The sequence below is a fragment of the Osmerus eperlanus genome, chromosome 27 (assembly GCF_963692335.1).
Source record: "Osmerus eperlanus chromosome 27, fOsmEpe2.1, whole genome shotgun sequence".
In the NCBI taxonomy this organism is placed as follows: Eukaryota; Metazoa; Chordata; class Actinopteri; order Osmeriformes; family Osmeridae; genus Osmerus; species Osmerus eperlanus.
Window position 1 is genome coordinate 3169771 of NC_085044.1, and position 20970 is coordinate 3190740.

General features: G+C 44.5%; 1 protein-coding gene and 1 long non-coding RNA gene across 2 annotated transcripts; both read left to right on the forward strand.

Annotated features, from left to right (window-relative positions):
* Positions 1–810: 810 nt before the first annotated feature.
* On the forward strand, positions 811–8504 carry LOC134013507 (uncharacterized). The gene is made up of 5 exons (XM_062453013.1): positions 811–941; positions 1421–1620; positions 7271–7408; positions 8022–8164; positions 8359–8504. Exons 1-5 carry the CDS (start codon positions 819–821, stop codon positions 8502–8504), a joined length of 750 nt encoding a protein of 249 aa, XP_062308997.1. The 5' UTR covers positions 811–818.
* Positions 8505–16297: 7793 nt separating this feature from the next.
* LOC134013805 (uncharacterized) lies at positions 16298–18305 on the forward strand. Its single transcript, XR_009928981.1, has 3 exons — positions 16298–17127; positions 17289–17371; positions 17474–18305. It is a non-coding gene; the product is annotated as an uncharacterized LOC134013805 (long non-coding RNA).
* The last annotated feature ends 2665 nt before the right edge of the window (positions 18306–20970 follow it).

The window sequence follows — 20970 nt, forward strand, 5'->3', positions numbered from 1 at the left end:
GCTAGCGCAGTATTCACATACCCCTAGGTTTCAAGTAAGCTCCCGAGCTCACTTGGTTTTAAGGAGTGTATACCCCTTCGTCTTAGCCCTACCCCTCGATCATAAAGAGTATTGGGACACCACTTACTCTCACATGAACGCGCAAAACTAAGGGCTAGGGGTAAGGGGTAAGGGGTAGGGGTAAGGGGTAGGGGTAAGGGGTAGGGGTAAGACATAGTATTGGGATTCGGCCTAACTGCCATGCTTCAGTCGTTTGCAAGCCATCATGTCTTGAGGAAAAACCAATATCGCGCTCGCACGGTCGTAGCTCATTTTCTCATTGGTGGGCCAAATTCTCTGTGCGGGCAAAGCAGAGAAAGGGGAGGTAACATTTACTAAACCGAGCGTTTCAGCTCTCATTTTCACCTATTGAAATTTCTCATATGAGGGGAACTCATATTTCTAATTTCTAATATGAGGGGAACTCATATTAATGTTTAACATCCTCCTAAAGTGAACATTTCATGTCATGGGACCTTTAAAAGAAAAGGCATGTAAATACCAACCACATCCTCGGTGTCTAGCACCTGTTGCTCCAGTTTTTGTGTTTATTTCCTATTTTCTGTAAACATGTCTCTATGTTAATCATCTTCGGAAATGACCAGTTGCTAAATGTATTGTGTAAGGACAGCATACATTTAATGTGTAACTGGTTTGACAGCTTGTTTTATATGAATAGATTATCTCCATTCCAGTGGGACCTGCCTCATTTCTCAGACCAGATTGGCTTGTGTGTGATTAAAAGCTGCAGTCCGAGGTGCTCAAATACAGTAGGCACCATGTCTGGCTCTACCATCCTGCTGCCTCTGTTACTGCTGCTCTCTGGATCCTCAGCCTCCCACTTCCACGGAGGGACCATGACCTTTAACCCCAAAGGAGTCAACGCAGATGAATCCTACACAGTAAGACCACAAAGTAGAAACAGAGTTCTGAGTTCTGACAGGGGAGTGTGGATATCTGCCTTCTGCAAAGTAGCACAGACAAGGACTCATGTTTTTGAATGGAAGATACTGGTAACCGGTCGTGGTAACTGGCCGGTATTTATTTATTTCATGCACAGTCTGAGATATCACCGCCTATTTGATAAATAGATGTAAGAATATAAATCCATGTAAGCATGTCAAAAAGACCATTATGTAGTATCTGCTAGTGTTGTGAAAATGTGTCTTATTTGTCACATGACGTTAATGATTCAAGTGTGTGCTAGCAAGTTACACTGTACTCAAATTTTTCAGTTTGGTATCTATTGCTATATAATCTGTTGAAAACCAAACTAGAATGTAGGGATTTTCAGCATGTTTCACTTTTGATGAGTTAGTCCATCATAGAAACTACAGTATAGAGTTGTTGGTTAGACTTTATATCTGCTGAATGATTGTAGGTGGACATTCGCTTCAAGCTGGCCATTAACCCAGAGTGTCCCAATTCAGCCTGGGCTGACAGCTGGACATGTCAGAGTGGAAATTGTGGCAGTATTAGCAGCAATGCTCTGTATAACCTGGACAGTAGCAGTGGAGACTGGTGCCAGTGGGAAGAAGTCATGATTAGAAATGTTGACACCAACCTACCTTTTATACTTGAGTAAGTGTTGAATGAAATGCGGGAACTTTACACAAGCATACTATGTTTGTAAATGTTCATAGTATTTGCTCAGTTCAGTCCCATGCCCGAGCAACAGTAACATTTTTTCTTATTTTGTTATGTTGGGCCATCTTCATAGACTGACTGTTGGTGATTTGATCACCCGAGAGGTTGGTGTTTTGATCACCCCAGATGTCGGTGATATATCATGGAGTGTAAGAACTACTACGGTGGATCGGGGAGTGGGGTCTGGAATAAGCAAAAACTTCCACGACAGTATGTCATGGAGATTAAGAACTATGGTGGATCTGGGAGTGAGGTCTGACACAGGGACAGCCAACCGATCCCCACAGACCACAGTCATACCTCTTCTGCTGTAAGTTGCATTTATCATTTTTATTAATTTGTGTGATCTTATAAACTAAATATGAGGCTTAATTCTCTCTCTCTCTTTCAGAGTTCCAATGAATTGTCCCAGGGATTTTCAGCTTTTGGCCCATGATCCAGATGGAGACCTGGTTCATTGCAGACAAGCTCTGCTTGAGAACCAGGAGTGTGGTCATTGTTCACCACTTGATCCAAGCATTTTTACACTGAAAGTGAGGACCTAAGGAGCACACAATCAGACAGTTGTATAATACTCAAACGTCAAACGACACCGTCACATTTGAACAAAATTGAGTCAGAGTATAATAACAGTCATTTTCTTTTTTCCAATTTGTTTCCTTGATTTTTTCAGTTGCACAAAAAAAATAGTTTGACAAGAAGGCAGGATAGGAAAAGTCAAATAATATAATAATAAACATTATTATTAACGATCACAATAATCACTGTAGACACCCAAGACAACTTGCATAACCAAGACCAACTCAATTCCATAATTAAAGTCATATCAACTTTAATCAACATTATTTTTCTGACCATTCAGTTTCCATGCACGCTATCGTACGGGAAGACTGCAAAATCAGTTGGATACACGTACGCGGTGCAGCTTATGATGGAGGACTTCCCCGCATCGTCTATAACCCTGACCTACAAGGATGGCTCACAGTCAAGCCGCTATCCCCATTATCAGCCCTCTCAGCAAGTTGCCCGTACAGTTTGAAATCAAAGGTAGATATTATCTACAGTGTGTAGGCTACACGATTGTCTATGACAGGCTGGGGGATGGGGGGGGGGATTTTACAACTATGAAGCATGTGAAAGACAGAAGTACATCTCAGTATTCATGGCTGCCTTGTCCTCCAGTTGGGGCTGCAGTGCCCTCCTGTGCTGAGGGGGAATATCTCCCCAGGTTCCTGTCCCCGACGCCGGCCTACTGAACCCACCTCTACGTCGCTGTCAACAACACACTGGAGATCTCAGTCAGGGCAGAGGCCCTTTATTCTTAGTGAGGGAAATACACTGTAACTCATGTATTTACCACTAGGAGGCAGCATGTACTTTAAATCAATCAGCCTGCTTGGCATAGTATTATCCTTCATATCCAAGTTTGGAAGTATATTTATGAGAAAGTGTTGTTTTTTTGAAGCGTATACCAGATGCTGGTCAGTGGCCCTCACGATCTAAGAAAGACAACAATAGGCGATGGACAGTTCACACTAAGATGGACACCAACATTAGATGATGACGGACAGGACCATTCTATCTGCTTTGTCTGCCAGGCAGTGGATTTCAGGTCAGTCTTTATGAGTGCAAAAACATGTCTGTTTTTACCCTGCAGAAAATAGTTTCTATCTGTTCAGTTTTTCTTATAATATGTAATCTATCATTTTAAGTAACTTTAAGTACCATTTAAGATCATCGTCTTTTCGGAGATTTGATGAAATTGAACTTCCTTCTGAGCTACGTTGTGTAGTTGTCACCGTATTGACTACTACAACTACTACAACTGAAGGAACAACTACCACACCAACACCTACAACTACCACACCAACACTCACAACTAATAATTCAATGGCAAGTGATGGATCTAGTAAGTACAAATCAATTGTGTTCATAAATATTTAAAAGTTATTTCAAAAGTTGAATAAGTACTATAAGAGTATAATTGTGGCAGCATGTATAAGTGTTTGTCTGTGTGCTCCCCTGTGTATGTACCTGTATGAAAATGCATGTTCATCAAGTCGCTGTGTATCCACAGGAGTCCCAGTTGGACTGACTATGAGGGTGTCCTCTGTGACCAAGATAAACGAAACCTACATCAAGGAGGTGTTCTTGCAGCAGGTCAGTGTCTCTGTCATTGTTGGACCAGACAGCTTAACACCAATTACAGTTACTCCTCATCAGCTCAAAGTCTCACCGGTGATTCTGTGCCGTTGGTTCCAGCTCCAGGAGGAATTGATCAGACGAGGGCTACCAGCAGACATCACTGTCGGTCTGAAAAAGGTTCAAGCTCTCAGCCCCTGAGGGAGAGAGATACTGTATCTTTACAACCCAAACATCGTCCAACTGAAGGAAAATGAAGTTGGATGGCAAATATACCATGTTCACCAGCAGTCAGGTGATCCATGTCAGGTGCTGTTTATGTTTCTTTGGTGCCACCTGGAGGAAAAAGAAGATTTGAAAATGTTTGTGTTTTACATAAGACTGTAATATAATTTGAATAATAAATAGATGCATGTTGACGCTTTTCATTTCATATTTGTTTTGACATGTATATGCGTGTCTGTGTGCATAGCTTTGTATCAGAGAGGCGGTTGGCAACCTCCAAATCTCATTAATCTGCTACTTCCTACTTTACTTCATGATCAAATCCCACGACAATATTCTGCTGAACTAATCATCCCAGAAAATGAAATAATGAATTCAAAGGATCTCCTATATACCTAGATAGATGAATAAAATGAAAAAATATATATACCCATTGGTGCATCTACATATTTTTACTGTTTTAAACTACCTCTTCTGTAGCAAACATTTTGCATTAGATTGGCTGGTTCAGAGCCAGGTTTAAGAGTGAGATGGTTCCAGATTAAAGAATCTATACCCACACACCCAAGACTTAAAAAAACACACAGGACATGACCACATCGACCTCAGTGAAGCAACCACGGAGCACACAAATTAGGTCTTGAAAACTGAAGTTGAATCTGGGAATCACTGTCTCGTCTTTCCACAATGCTCATCTCAAACAGGTTCATAACTTCTTTGTCATGTGGATCATTGTTATGTGCAAGGTATTCTCGCCACAGGCAGTCAGTCGCTTGATTGATGTAAAGACCAGTGACTTGTCAGCTCGTGATGGGAGAGCAAGAGAGATTTAGACAAGGTAGCAAGCACGTACTATATTTTTAAGCACATTTTGGAAATGTAACCACAGCACCCAAAGTTCGATTAATTGATTACCCAAGGTGAGGGCAAGAGCTTCAAACACCAAAGGCAATTTGTTGAGTACTCTTAAATGTTTGCAAACGTGCAGGACACGCTTGCTACCAAGCTGCAGGTGTGTCTTGCAAAGTACAATGTGTTCAAGTATTTAAAACACCCTCTTATAACCCTTCTCCAGAGGACCATAGCATTCTCAAACATGTCATCTCTAACTGTCACAGTTGCATTCCGAAAGTCATAGTACTTTACATGCTAACAGAGGTTTTCCTGTCTATCCTTCAGCCATTCTCTTTGTCACATGTGAATCACATCAAGAGTAACATTGGTCTCCTTGTCATAAGATAATCGCATCAGTAGCAACAATGACAGTGTCTAATAGTGTATAAAGTTGTGACGACATTGATCTCCCTACAGAGCCAAAGGAGTGGGTTTGGCTTGAAAGTTGGTAGGGAGGAGCAGGGCCGAGCGGACCCAATAAACAAATTGTTTAGGGCCTTGAGATTGGTTCGGGCTCTCCGCCCCCCAAAAAATAAAAATAATAAAAAATGTTTGCCAATAAAAAGGATTCCATACACAATTTTTGTTTAGGGCCCCCAAACCCCTAGGGCCGGCCCTGGGGAGAAGGGAGACATGAGGGAGATGTGTGGGGAGGAATGTGTAAGAGGCAGAGCAACATCTCAAAAAGCCACCATACGTCTCTCCATGTAATGACATGGAGAATTCCAATTCCGGAATTCACGTTAACAAAGTTGCAAAATGTATTGTAAAAGGTCAGCTTCACAATTACCGTATAACGGGTTTGACAGTGCATGTCACAAATATGCTGCTCCACAGAGAAAAATGATCTTCATTTAAACATGTCCTTCCACATTCCTCTCTCAGATGCTCAGCGTTTTCTTGACAGCACTTGTGTGAGTGTGTTTAAAAGCAGATGCTGCAGTCAGAGGTACTCACATACAGTAGGCACCATGTCTGTCTCTACCATCCTGCTGCCTCTGTTACTGCTGCTCTCTGGATCCTCAGCCTCCCACTTCTACGGAGGGACCATGACCTTTAACCCCAAAGGAGTCAAAGCAGATGGATCCTACACAGTAAGACCACAAAGTAGAAACAGAGTTCTGAGTTCTGACAGGGGAGTGTGGATATCTGCCTTCTGCAAAGTAGCAAAGATAAAGACTAATGTTTTTGAATGGAAGATACTGGTAACCGGTTGTGGTAACTGGTCGGTATTTATTTCATGCAGAGTCTGAGATATTACATTAGATTCAGATTAGATTCAACTTTACATCACAGCCTATTTGATAAATAGATGTAAGAAGCAGGTCAAGACCATTATGTATTTAGCATTGTATCTGCTGGCGTTGTGAAAGTATGTCTTATTTGTCATATGACGTGAATGATTCAAGTGTGTGCTAGCAAGTTACACTGTACTCAACTTTTTCAGAATGGTATCTATTGCTATATAATCTATTGAAAAACAAACTAGAACGTTGGGATTTTCAGCATGTTTCACTTTTGATGAGTTACTACAGTTCAGTCAAGACAATCACGTATTGGATTGAGCATTTATTGTTACATGACATGGACATCATGTAGGTTTGACTTTAGCGGAGTGGATGATCTAAGGGAAGCACTCCCTGCCTCCTCGATGCAACACATACATACATGACATATGAGGCAGGGAGCAATAGAGATATAATCCCCCTGATGGACAGAACAGACAGACAGCATGGGGGAGAAGGGGATGGTGGAGGGTGGCAGCAACATGATCATACAACAAATGGGCTGTGTGTGTGCGTATCCGCGCGGCCTTTTAATGCCGTCTTATCGGACGTGGCCCAATGGGCTTGTGCTGGCTAACACAGGTGTGGTAATGAGCGGATGACGTGTGCTGCCCGTTTGCTCTGCCTGAACTAGCTGCGCTTATTCAACTCTGGAAACTACAGTATAGAATTGTTGGTTAGACTTCACACCTGCTGAATGATTGTAGGTGGACATTCGCTTCAAGTCGGCCCTTCGAACAGCGTGTTCCACTTCAGCCTGGGCTAACAGCTGGACATGTCAGAGTGGAAATTGTGGCAGTATTAGCAGCAATGCTCTGTATAACCTGGACAGTAGCAGTGGAGAATGGTGCCAGTGGGAAGAAGTCATGATAAGAAATGTTGACACCAACCTACCTTTTATACTTGAGTAAGTGTTGAATGAAACTGAGAAACAGCACTTTACACAACAGCATTTATGTTTGTAAATGTTTATAGGATTTGCTCGGTTAAGTCCCATGCCTGTGCAACTGTAACATACTTTACAATCATGTTTATAGACTGTCTGGTGGTAACTGGATCACCACCTATGTTGGGGATATAGCATGGAGACTACGAACTACGGTGGATCTGGGAGTGAGGTCTGACACAGGGACAGCCAACAGATCCCCACAGACCACAGTCATACCCCTTCTGCTGTAAGTTGCATTCATCATTTGTATTAATCTGCATGAGTTTATGAACTAAATACAAGGGCTAACTAAAAAAAATCTCTCTCTCTCTACCCTCAAGAGTTCCAGTGAACTGTCCCAGGGATTTTCAACTTTTGGCACATGATCCAGATGGGGACCTGGTTCAGTGCAGATTTTCTCTGCTTGAGAACCAGGAGTGTGCTGATTGTTCTCTACCCGTACCAAGCATTTTTACACTGAAGGTGAGGACCCAAGGAGGACACACCCAGACAGTTGAATAATTATCATACTTCAAGTGGCACACTCCCATATGAAAGACTGTGGTGTAAATAATTACAGTCATTATTATTATTAGTCATTATTTTCCAATTACACATAAATAATATGACAAGAAGAAACCAAAGAAAAAGTCAAACAATTTGACAATAAACATGAATTCAACAATAAACATTATTATTAATGATAACAATAATCATAACATATGGCCTACCTAAGACTACATAAGAACAGCAAACTAATATTTAAGTACAGTCATATCAACTTTAATCCAACAGTTAATCAACGTTTTTTTTTGTACCCTTCAGTCACCATGCACGCTATCTTACTGGAACACTTCCAGTGTTCCAAACACGTACGCGGTGCAGCTTATGATGGAGGACTTCCCCACTGCGTCTATAACCCTGACCTACAAGGATGGCTCGCTGTCCAACCGGAGTTCCTCCAGCCCTCTCAGCAAGTTGCCCGTACAGTTTGCAGTCAGAGGTAGATATTATCTACAGTATGTAGGCTACACGATTGTCTATAACAGGCTGTGGGATGGGGGTGGATTTTACAATTAGGAAAGTATCCAACCGTCGAGTGTGTGGGTGAGTTGTTACATTTATCAAAGTATACAACTATGAAGCATAGTATAGTATATAGTATATCTCAGTATTCATGGCTGCCTTGTCCTCCAGTTGGGGCTGCAGTGCCCTCCTGTGCTGAGGGGGAATATCTCCCCAGGTTCCTGTCCCCGACGCCGGCCTACGGAACCCACCTCTACGTCGCTGTCAACAACACACTGGAGATCTCAGTCAGGGCTGAGGCCCTTTATTCTAAGTGAGGAAAATACACTGTAACTCATGTATTTACTACTAGGAGGCAACGTGTACTTTACATCAAACAGTCTGCCTATCTACGAATGATCCTACATATCCGAAGTGTAGTAGAATACTTATGGGAACGTGTTGTGTTTTTTTAAGTGTTTCTGAGCTTCTGGTCAGTGGTCCTCACAATTTTACAAAGACCACGGTTGCTCCTGGACAGTTCACGATAAGATGGACACCAACGGATGACGACAGACAGGACCATCCTATCTGCTTCGTCTCCCAGGCACTGAATAATGACAGGTCAGTCTCCATTTTGATAGACCAAGTGGTTCTTTATCAATCAGTTGTTTTATAATCCGTGATCTATAATTTTAAGTACCAAATTAGAAAAAGTCTACCATCTAACAAATGTATTAATTAAATATTATTTTTACAGCTCAAAATATCACTCTGAGCTGCGTTGTGTGATTGTCACAGTTGGAAACCTATATACCACACCAGACCCCGAAACTACGACATACATTTTCACAACAAACACAACTATTATACCTGATGCCACCAATACAACACCAACATTCACAACTACCACATCAACACCCACAACTACCACTGAAACACCCACAACTACCACAGACACACCCACAACTACCACACAAGCACCCAAAACTACCACACAAACTCCCACAACTACCACACAAGCACCCACAACTACCACACAAACACCCACAACTACCACACAAGCACCCACAACTACCACACAAACACCCACAACTACGACAGAAACACCCACGACTACCACACAAGCTCCCACAACTACCACAGAAACACCCACAACTACCACATCAACACCCACAACTACCACATCTATGCCCACAACTACCACATCAACACCCACAACTACCACTGAAACACCCACAACTACCACAGACACACCCACAACTACCACACAAGCACCCACAACTACCACACAAACACCCACAACTACGACAGAAACACCCACAACTACCACATCAACACCCACAACTACCACAGAAACACCCACAACTACAACACAAGAACCCACAACTACCACACAAACTCCCACAACTACCACTGAAACACCCACAACTACCACTGAAACACCCACAACTACCACACAAACTCCCACAACTACCACTGAAAAACCCACATCTACCACAGAAACACCCACAACTACCACACAAGAACCCACAACTACCACACAAACTCCCACAACTACCACTGAAACACCCACAACTACCACTGAAACACCCACAACTACTACACAAACTCCCACAACTACCACTGAAAAACCCACAACTACCACATCAACACCCACAACTACCACATCAACACCCACAACTACCACACAAGCTCCCACAACTACCACAGAAACACCCACAACTACCACATCAACACCCACAACTACCAAATCTATGCCCACAACTACCACATCAACACCCACAACTACCACTGAAACACCCACAACTACCACAGACACACCCACAACTACCACACAAGCACCCACAACTACCACATCAACACCCACAACTACCACCGAAACACCCACAACTACCACATCAACACCCACAACTACCACATCTATGCCCACAACTACCACATCAACACCCACAACTACCACATCTATGCCCACAACTACCACATCAACACCCACAACTACCACTGAAACACCCACAACTACCACAGACACACCCACAACTACCACACAAGCACCCACAACTACCACACAAACTCCCACAACTACCACACAAGCACCCACAACTACCACACAAACACCCACAACTACGACAGAAACACCCACGACTACCACATCAACACCCACAACTACCACAGAAACACCCACAACTACCACACAAGAACCCACAACTACCACACAAACTCCCACAACTACCACTGAAACACCCACAACTACCACTGAAACACCCACAACTACCACACAAACTCCCACAACTACCACTGAAAAACCCACATCTACCACAGAAACACCCACAACTACCACACAAGAACCCACAACTACCACACAAACTCCCACAACTACCACTGAAACACCCACAACTACCACTGAAACACCCACAACTACCACACAAACTCCCACAACTACCACTGAAAAACCCACAACTACCACATCAACACCCACAACTACCACATCAACACCCACAACTACCACACAAGCTCCCACAACTACCACAGAAACACCCACAACTACCACATCAACACCCACAACTACCACATCTATGCCCACAACTACCACATCAACACCCACAACTACCACTGAAACACCCACAACTACCACAGACACACCCACAACTACCACACAAGCACCCACAACTACCACATCAACACCCACAACTACCACCGAAACACCCACAACTACCACATCAACACCCACAACTACCACATCTATGCCCACAACTACCACATCAACACCCACAACTACCACATCTATGCCCACAACTACCACATCAACACCCACAACTACCACTGAAACACCCACAACTACCACAGACACACCCACAACTACCACACAAGCACCCACAACTACCACACAAACTCCCACAACTACCACACAAGCACCCACAACTACCACACAAACACCCACAACTACGACAGAAACACCCACGACTACCACATCAACACCCACAACTACCACAGAAACACCCACAACTACCACACAAGAACCCACAACTACCACACAAACTCCCACAACTACCACTGAAACACCCACAACTACCACTGAAACACCCACAACTACCACAAAAACTCCCACAACTACCACTGAAAAACCCACATCTACCACAGAAACACCCACAACTACCACACAAGAACCCACAACTACCACACAAACTCCCACAATTACCACTGAAACACCCACAACTACCACTGAAACACCCACAACTACCACACAAACTCCCACAACTACCACTGAAAAACCCACAACTACCACAGACACACCCACAACTACCACATACACACCCACAACTACCACACAAGCACCCACAACTACCACATCAACACCCACAACTACCACCGAAACACCCACAACTACCACAGAAACACCCACAACTACCAAACAAGCACCCACAACTACCACACAAGCACCCTCAACTACCACACAAACTCCCACAACTACCACACAAACACCCACAACTACGACAGAAACACCCACAACTACCACACAAGCACCCACAACTACCACACAAACTCCCACAACTACCACACAAGCACCCACAACTACCACACAAACACCCACAACTACGACAGAAACACCCACGACTACCACATCAACACCCACAACTACCACAGAAACACCCACAACTACCACACAAGAACCCACAACTACCACACAAACTCCCACAACTACCACTGAAACACCCACAACTACCACTGAAACACCCACAACTACCACACAAACTCCCACAACTACCACTGAAAAACCCACATCTACCACAGAAACACCCACAACTACCACACAAGAACCCACAACTACCACACAAACTCCCACAACTACCACTGAAACACCCACAACTACCACTGAAACACCCACAACTACCACACAAACTCCCACAACTACCACTGAAAAACCCACAACTACCACATCAACACCCACAACTACCACATCAACACCCACAACTACCACACAAGCTCCCACAACTACCACAGAAACACCCACAACTACCACATCAACACCCACAACTACCACATCTATGCCCACAACTACCACATCAACACCCACAACTACCACTGAAACACCCACAACTACCACAGACACACCCACAACTACCACACAAGCACCCACAACTACCACATCAACACCCACAACTACCACCGAAACACCCACAACTACCACATCAACACCCACAACTACCACATCTATGCCCACAACTACCACATCAACACCCACAACTACCACATCTATGCCCACAACTACCACATCTATGCCCACAACTACCACATCAACACCCACAACTACCACTGAAACACCCACAACTACCACAGACACACCCACAACTACCACACAAGCACCCACAACTACCACACAAACTCCCACAACTACCACACAAGCACCCACAACTACCACACAAACACCCACAACTACGACAGAAACACCCACGACTACCACATCAACACCCACAACTACCACAGAAACACCCACAACTACCACACAAGAACCCACAACTACCACACAAACTCCCACAACTACCACTGAAACACCCACAACTACCACTGAAACACCCACAACTACCACAAAAACTCCCACAACTACCACTGAAAAACCCACATCTACCACAGAAACACCCACAACTACCACACAAGAACCCACAACTACCACACAAACTCCCACAATTACCACTGAAACACCCACAACTACCACTGAAACACCCACAACTACCACACAAACTCCCACAACTACCACTGAAAAACCCACAACTACCACAGACACACCCACAACTACCACAGACACACCCACAACTACCACACAAGCACCCACAACTACCACATCAACACCCACAACTACCACCGAAACACCCACAACTACCACAGAAACACCCACAACTACCACACAAGCACCCACAACTACCACACAAGCACCCTCAACTACCACACAAACTCCCACAACTACCACACAAACACCCACAACTACGACAGAAACACCCACGACTACCACACAAGCTCCCACAACTACCACAGAAACACCCACAACTACCACATCAACACCCACAACTACCACATCTATGCCCACAACTACCACATCAACACCCACAACTACCACATCTATGCCCACAACTACCACATCAACACCCACAACTACCACTGAAACACCCACAACTACCACAGACACACCCACAACTACCACATCAACACCCACAACTACCACTGAAAAACCCACATCTACCACAGAAACACCCACAACTACCACAAAAGAACCCACATCTACCACACAAACTCCCACAACTACCACTGAAACACCCACAACTACCACTGAAACACCCACAACTACCACACAAACTCCCACAACTACCACTGAAAAACCCACAACTACCACATCAACACCCACAACTACCACATCAACACCCACAACTACCATACAAGCTCCCACAACTACCACAGAAACACCCACAACTACCACATCAACACCCACAACTACCACATCTATGCCCACAACTACCACATCAACACCCACAACTACCACTGAAACACCCACAACTACCACAGACACACCCACAACTACCACACAAGCACCCACAACTACCACATCAACACCCACAACTACCACCGAAACACCCACAACTACCACAGAAACACCCACAACTACCACACAAGCACCCACAACTACCACACAAGCACCCACAACTACCACACAAACTCCCACAACTACCACACAAGCACCCACAACTACCACTGAAACACCCACAACTACCACTGAAACACCCACATCTACCACATCACCACCAACAATTACCACAAAAACTTCCACAACTACCACTGAAAAACCCACAACTACCACATCAACACCCACAACTACCACAAAAACTTCCACAACTACCACTGAAAAACCCAGAACTACCACATCAACACCCACACCTACCACCAAAACACCCACAACTATCACACAAGCTCCCACAACTACCACAGAAACATCCACAACTACCACATCAACACCCACAACTACCACTAAAACACCCACAACTACCACAGACACACCCACAAATACCACACAAACACCCACAACTACCACACAAACTCCCACAACTACCACACAAGCACCCACAACTACCACACAAACACCCACAACTACCACATCAATACCCACAACAACCACTCAAACACCCACAACTACCACTGAAAGACCTAAAACTACCACTGAAACAACCACAACTTCCACACAAGTACCCACAACTACCACATCAACACCCACAACTACCACTGAAACACCCACAAATACCACTGAAACACCCACAACTACCACATCAACACCCACAACTACCACACAAACACCCACTACTACCACAGAAACACCCACAACTACCACAAAAACACCCACAACTACCACATCAATGCCCACAACTACCACATCAACACCCACAACTACCACTGAAACACCCACAACTATCACAGACACACCCACAACTACCACAGAAACACCCACGACCACCACACAAGCTCCCACAACTACCACAGAAACACCCACAACTATCACATCAACACCCACAACTACCACATCTATGCCCACAACTACCACACAAGCACCCACAACTACCACACAAACTCCCACAACTACCACACAAGCACCCACAACTACCACACAAGCACCCACAACTACCACACAAACACCCACAACAACCACTGAAACACCCACAACTACCACTGAAACACCCACAACTACCACACAAGCACCCACAACTACCACACAAGCACCCACAACTACCACACAAACACCCACAACTACCACAGAAACACCCACGACTACCACACAAGCTCCCACAACTACCACAGAAACACCCACAACTACCACACCAACACCCACAACTACCACATCTATGCCCACAACTACCACATCAACACCCACAACTACCACTGAAACACCCACAACTACCACAGACACACCCACAACTACCACACAAGCACCCACAACTACCACACAAAATCCCACGACTACCACACAAGCACCCACAACTACCACACAAACACCCACAACTACCACACAAGCACCCACAACTACCACATCAATACCCACAACTACCACTCAAACACCCACAACTACCACTGAAAGACCCAAAACTACCACTGAAACAACCACAACTTCCACACAAGTACCCACAACTACCACATCAACACCCACAACTACCACAGAAACACCCACGACTACCACACAAGCTCCCACAACTACCACAGAAACACCCACAACTACCACACCCACAACTACCACATCAATGCCCACAACTACCACATCAACACCCACAACTACCACTGAAACACCCACAACTACCACAGACACACCCACAACTACCACACAAGCACCCACAACTACCACACAAAATCCCACGACTACCACACAAGCACCCACAACTACCACACAAACACCCACAACTACCACACAAGCACCCACAACTACCACATCAATACCCACAACTACCACTCAAACACCCACAACTACCACTGAAAGACCCAAAACTACCACTGAAACAACCACAACTTCCACACAAGTACCCACAACTACCACATCAACACCCACAACTACCACTGAAACACCCACAACTACCACTGAAACACCCACAACTACCACATCAACACCCACAACTACCACACAGACTCCCACTACTACCACAGAAACACCCACAACTACCACAAAAACACCCACAACTACCACATCAATGCCCACAACTACCACATCAACACGCACAACTACCACTGAAACACCCACAACTATCACAGACACACCCACAACTACCACAGAAACACCCACGACTACCACACAAGCTCCCACAACTACCACAGAAACACCCACAACTACCACATCAACACCCACAACTACCACATCTTTGCCCACAACTACCACATCAACACCCACAACTACCACTGAAACACCCACAACTACCACAGACACACCCACAGCTACCACACAAGCACCCACAACTACCACACAAACTCCCACAACTACCACAGAAACACCCACAACTACCACACAAACACCCACAACTACCACATCAACGCCCACAACTACCACATCAACGCCCACAACTACCACTGAAACACCCACAACTACCACTGAAAAACCCACAACTACTACTGCAACACCCACAACTACCACACAAACACCCACAACTACCACACAAGCACCCGCAACTACCATACAAACTCCCACAACTACCACAGAAACACCCACAACTACCACACAAACACCCACAACTACCACATCAACGCCCACAACTACCACATCAACGCCCACAACTACCACTGAAACACCCACAACTACCACTGAAAAACCAGCAACTACTACTGAAACACCCACAACTACCACACAAGCACCCACAACTACCACACAAACACCCACAATTACCACACAAGCACCCACAACTACCACTCAAACTTCCACAACTACCACACAAGCACCCACAACTACCACACAAACTCCCACAACTACCACAGAACCATCCACAACTACCACACCAACAAATACTACTACCACACCAACAAACACAACTACCACACCAACAAATACTACTACCACACCAACAAACACAACTACCACACCAACAAATACTACTACCACACCAGACCCCCAAACTATTTCACAAATGTTCACAACAAACATAAATACTATACCTGATGCCACAACTACCACACCAACAAATACTAATACCACACCAGACCCCAAAACTATGACACAAATGTTCACAACAAACACAAATACTATACCTGATGCCACAACTACCACTCCAACATTCACAACTACCACACCAACATTCACAACTACCATACCAACACCTAGTACTACCACACCAATACCCACAAGAAATACTACAACACCCGCAACCACCACTCTGCCACCCACAACTGCATCATCTCCAAACATCTCAACTAGGAAGGTGGATAATTCAACGGCAAGTGATGTATCTAGTAAGTAAAAATAATGTCTGTTCATTAATGTTTAAAGGTTTATTTAAAGTTGAAAAATTACTGTAAGAGTATAACTGTGGCAGAATATATACGTGTGTGTGCTCACCTGGGCATGTACCTGTATGAATATGCGTGTTCACCAAGTCACTGTGCATCCACAGGAGTCCCAGTTGGACTGACTATGAGGGTGTCCTCTGTGACCAAGATAAACGAAACCTACATCAAGGAGGTGTTCTTGCAGCAGGTCAGTGTCTCTGTCATTGTTGGACCAGACAGCTTAACACCAATTACAGTTACTCCTCATCAGCTCAAAGTCTCACCGGTGATTCTGTGCCGTTGGTTCCAGCTCCAGGAGGAATTGATTAGACGAGGGCTACCAGCAGACATCACTGTCGGTCTGAAAAAGGTTCAAGCTCTCAGCCCCTGAGGGAGAGAGATAGTGGGACTTTACAACCTAAATGTGGTCCAACTGAAGGTAAAATGGAAGTTGGATGACAAATATACCATGTTCACCAGCAGTGATCCATAGCCCTGTACTTACTGTAAGTCGCTCTGGATAAGAGCGTCTGCTAAATGACTAAATGTAATGTTCCACTCCATAACACCTGGAGGAAAAGGTTTGGGTTTTACACAACGTTATCATTAGAGCCACATGCTAAATAGATGCATGTTAACGCTTTTCCTTTATTGTTCAGAATGACATATTGATAGTAGGAGTCAGGTGGCTGAGCGGTTAGGGAATCGGGCTAGTAATCTGAAGGTTGCCAGTTTGATTCCCGGCCATGTCAAAAGACGTTGTGTCCTTGGGCAAGGCACTTCACCCTACTTGCCTCGGGGGGGAATGTCCCTGCACTTACTGTAAGTCGCTCTGGATAAGACCGTCTGTTAAATGACTAAATGTAAATGTAAAAATGATAGAGGATAGGATTTGATATTTTTCTTGAGCATGTTGTTTATTAATATTGAATAATGCTCGATCATATTTGTAATTGTTGTGCTCCATTGGTAAATCCAGGATGCCTTTTAAAAAAGCTATGGAGCAACACTGTTCTGTGACAAAGTGAAAAAAAGATGGATTGCTATCTCAATTAATTCTATATCATTATTATTATTTTAAATGCTTCATGCTTTATTTTCCTTGTATGCTTATACTTTTGCCATGCAGTACAATCCCAGAAATACATACCACGATCTGTAAATGTGTGTCTTTTGATTTTGAAATGAACAATTACAAGAAGAAAAAGAAAAGCAAAAGAAAGGAAAGATCTAGATCTTTCCCAAAATTCTAATTCCACTCTGTAACTGTGACTCTCACTCTCACATGCATCAGGAGGGTTTTACACGTTTTATGTAACTGCCCGTTTTCGCTCCAAAGACTATTCTCAAGTGATGTCCTTAGTCCTTTTTCCTGTGTGAGAGGTGTAGGCCCATTAGACACCTGTAGAGAAACTAAGACCAGGGTACAACACAGATGGGTCTGTGGGGGAAGAGACCCACAATACAAAAGAGTCCCGGTACAAAACACACTGTCCTGTGGAAATAGAAGACTGGCCTCCGTTCCTCCGGTTCCCTTTTTTTCTTTGGAGAAAATCTATATTCGTTCTCGTTCCCTGCGGCGAGGACAGAGGCATGTACACCTCCAAATAGTCACACACACACACACACAAGCAACACATGCACAATCCCAAGTACAAACGTTTTCTCTCACAGATACACTTTATCACTCATACAAACACACACACGCGCACACACACACACACACGTTTGGTCCCTAAACATATGCAGATTGCGTGTGACGGTTGGCATTGGGCTGCTGCCATTCCATTAGTGTGATGTATTACAGCTGACAGGATGAGGACAGCCGGCCGTGAACACACACACACACACACACACGCCCCCGACCATACCTGGAACTCTCTCAATCAAGGTGTGGAACTCAACAGTCCACTGCGGCCACCAGCATGGCCATCATCCTCACGTCCCTGACTAGTCAGAACTGTGACTGCCATGGGGCCATGTGAGCATGGGTCTTCGGTTTTATACAGCCATCCCTCCATACGTTCCTCCTCCCAGCCCCTCATATCAAAGTCATATCATGATGCCTATAGCATTTGTTTGATATTCAGTTGTTTTACATGGAACGCAAGCAGGGCTCCATTCATAACAAGAGACCCCCTGTTGGTGAGAGAAACAGAACTGCAGGGCAGAATCTTTGTTACTTTAGAACAGGGCCCCAAGGATGTGCCGAAAATTGCAGTATTTATATTGCTGGGGGGAAAAAACGGAAAAAAAGTAATCAAGCCTTAACTACTCGTTTACATTGGGGAGGTTCTGCTATCTTACTCATTTGACTCATCAGTGGTTCATTATTGTTTGTATTTATTAACAACGGGAAAACCCACCGAGACAAGAAAGCAATTTACAATCCCTGCACACACAATGAAATAAAACAGTACAGTACTTAATGATAATGATTCACGGAAACAAAACCATACCGGGCGCTCCACTCTGTATTCGCTGCGGGGCGGTCCCTTCTGCCGTATGTGCACCAGGACTGCCCCTGCTCATTATTAAATGATGTGTTTCATGGAGGGGAGGAGGCTCAGTGTGATTGACAGCTCTGTCAAGACACTCACGTCTTTATTTAACTAGTTATTCAAATAGATAAACAGTATGCTATAGGCCACTGCTGGTGATATGTTCTACATGAGAGATTCACATTGCATACACGTGGTGGTTTAAATCTATTCTGGCTCTGCCCTCCTACGTACTTCCGCTCAATTTTCCTTTTGTAAACATTTTGTAATGTTTACAAAATGTAAATGTAAATGTACATTTTCCTTTTGCTTTTGTACTGCGTCTGGGCTTGAGGTATATTGGTCAGAGGTCTCCGGTAAACTTTTTACCGGTCCAATCAGCGAACAGAGGGAGTGGCTGAGAACGATGACTTTGATGTTGTGCTCTAGTTTGAGTTGTAGTTCCGTAATGGCGGCAGAGAAAGATGCAAGCGAAGCCATTCGGTCCTTTGTGGCAACGCTGCCGAATATCCAGAAGTTAAGGCCGGAGCAAGAACAATCTTTGATCCCCGCGGGGTTCGTTTGATTTTCCAGCTAGCTCCGTTAGTGGTGAAGGAGTTGGCTAAGGCGAACGCTAGCGATTGGTTATGGCAGATCCAGAGTGGCTCTGGGCAGACCCAATAGTTTTAAACTTCAACAGAGTACCCACCTTCAAGGAAGTTAACGCTTGTCAATGGAGCGAGCCCAGACTCTCTGTACAAATGAAATGTAGGAGAGAGTCCGGTTTGGACCAGGCTAGTTTAAATCCACGAATGTAATAAAAGTCACGAGTGGAAACGCGCGGTGCTCCTCGCTCCTCGGCAGCAGTAAGTTAAGACTGAGCGCTGATATTCTGATAATAACACGGAAGAGAATGGCTGGCAGAATTTACTCAGAGCGCCTGAGGACTTGCTTTTATTAAACATCACAGGCTTCACGTGGGGAAAACCCGCACTGATTCGAAGGGCTTTGATCAAACTTTGAATGTTTACTTATGGGTTAGTTTTCTCCTTGCCCTCTTCCTGAAGAATTCAGGGGATGGAGAGACTTTTTGGGAGGAGAAGTGCTTGCACCCCCCCCCCCCCCCCCCAACACACACTCACACACACACAACCCCCTCAGAGAATTCCCCCCAACCCAGAACCCCTCTGCAATGAACTGCTTATGAATTATGAATTTATGAAATGAGGCTTCTTCTTGTTCAGCTACTTCAGCGCCTAAAACCCTCTCTTCCTTAAATTATTAATTTATTCAAATTAATCCGACTTTTGAGGACAATTTCTCTTTT

What these genes read in the sequence shown, in the direction of transcription:
- LOC134013507 (XM_062453013.1), top strand. Translation starts at nt 819, where the DNA reads ATGTCTGGCTCTACCATCCTGCTGCCTCTGTTACTGCTGCTCTCTGGA. An exon ending in ACGCAGATGAATCCTACACA is followed by an intron (nt 942 to 1,420) that starts GTAAGACCACAA and finishes GAATGATTGTAG; the next exon opens with GTGGACATTCGCTTCAAGCT. An exon ending in ACAGTCATACCCCTTCTGCT is followed by an intron (nt 7,409 to 8,021) that starts GTAAGTTGCATT and finishes GAACACTTCCAG; the next exon opens with TGTTCCAAACACGTACGCGG.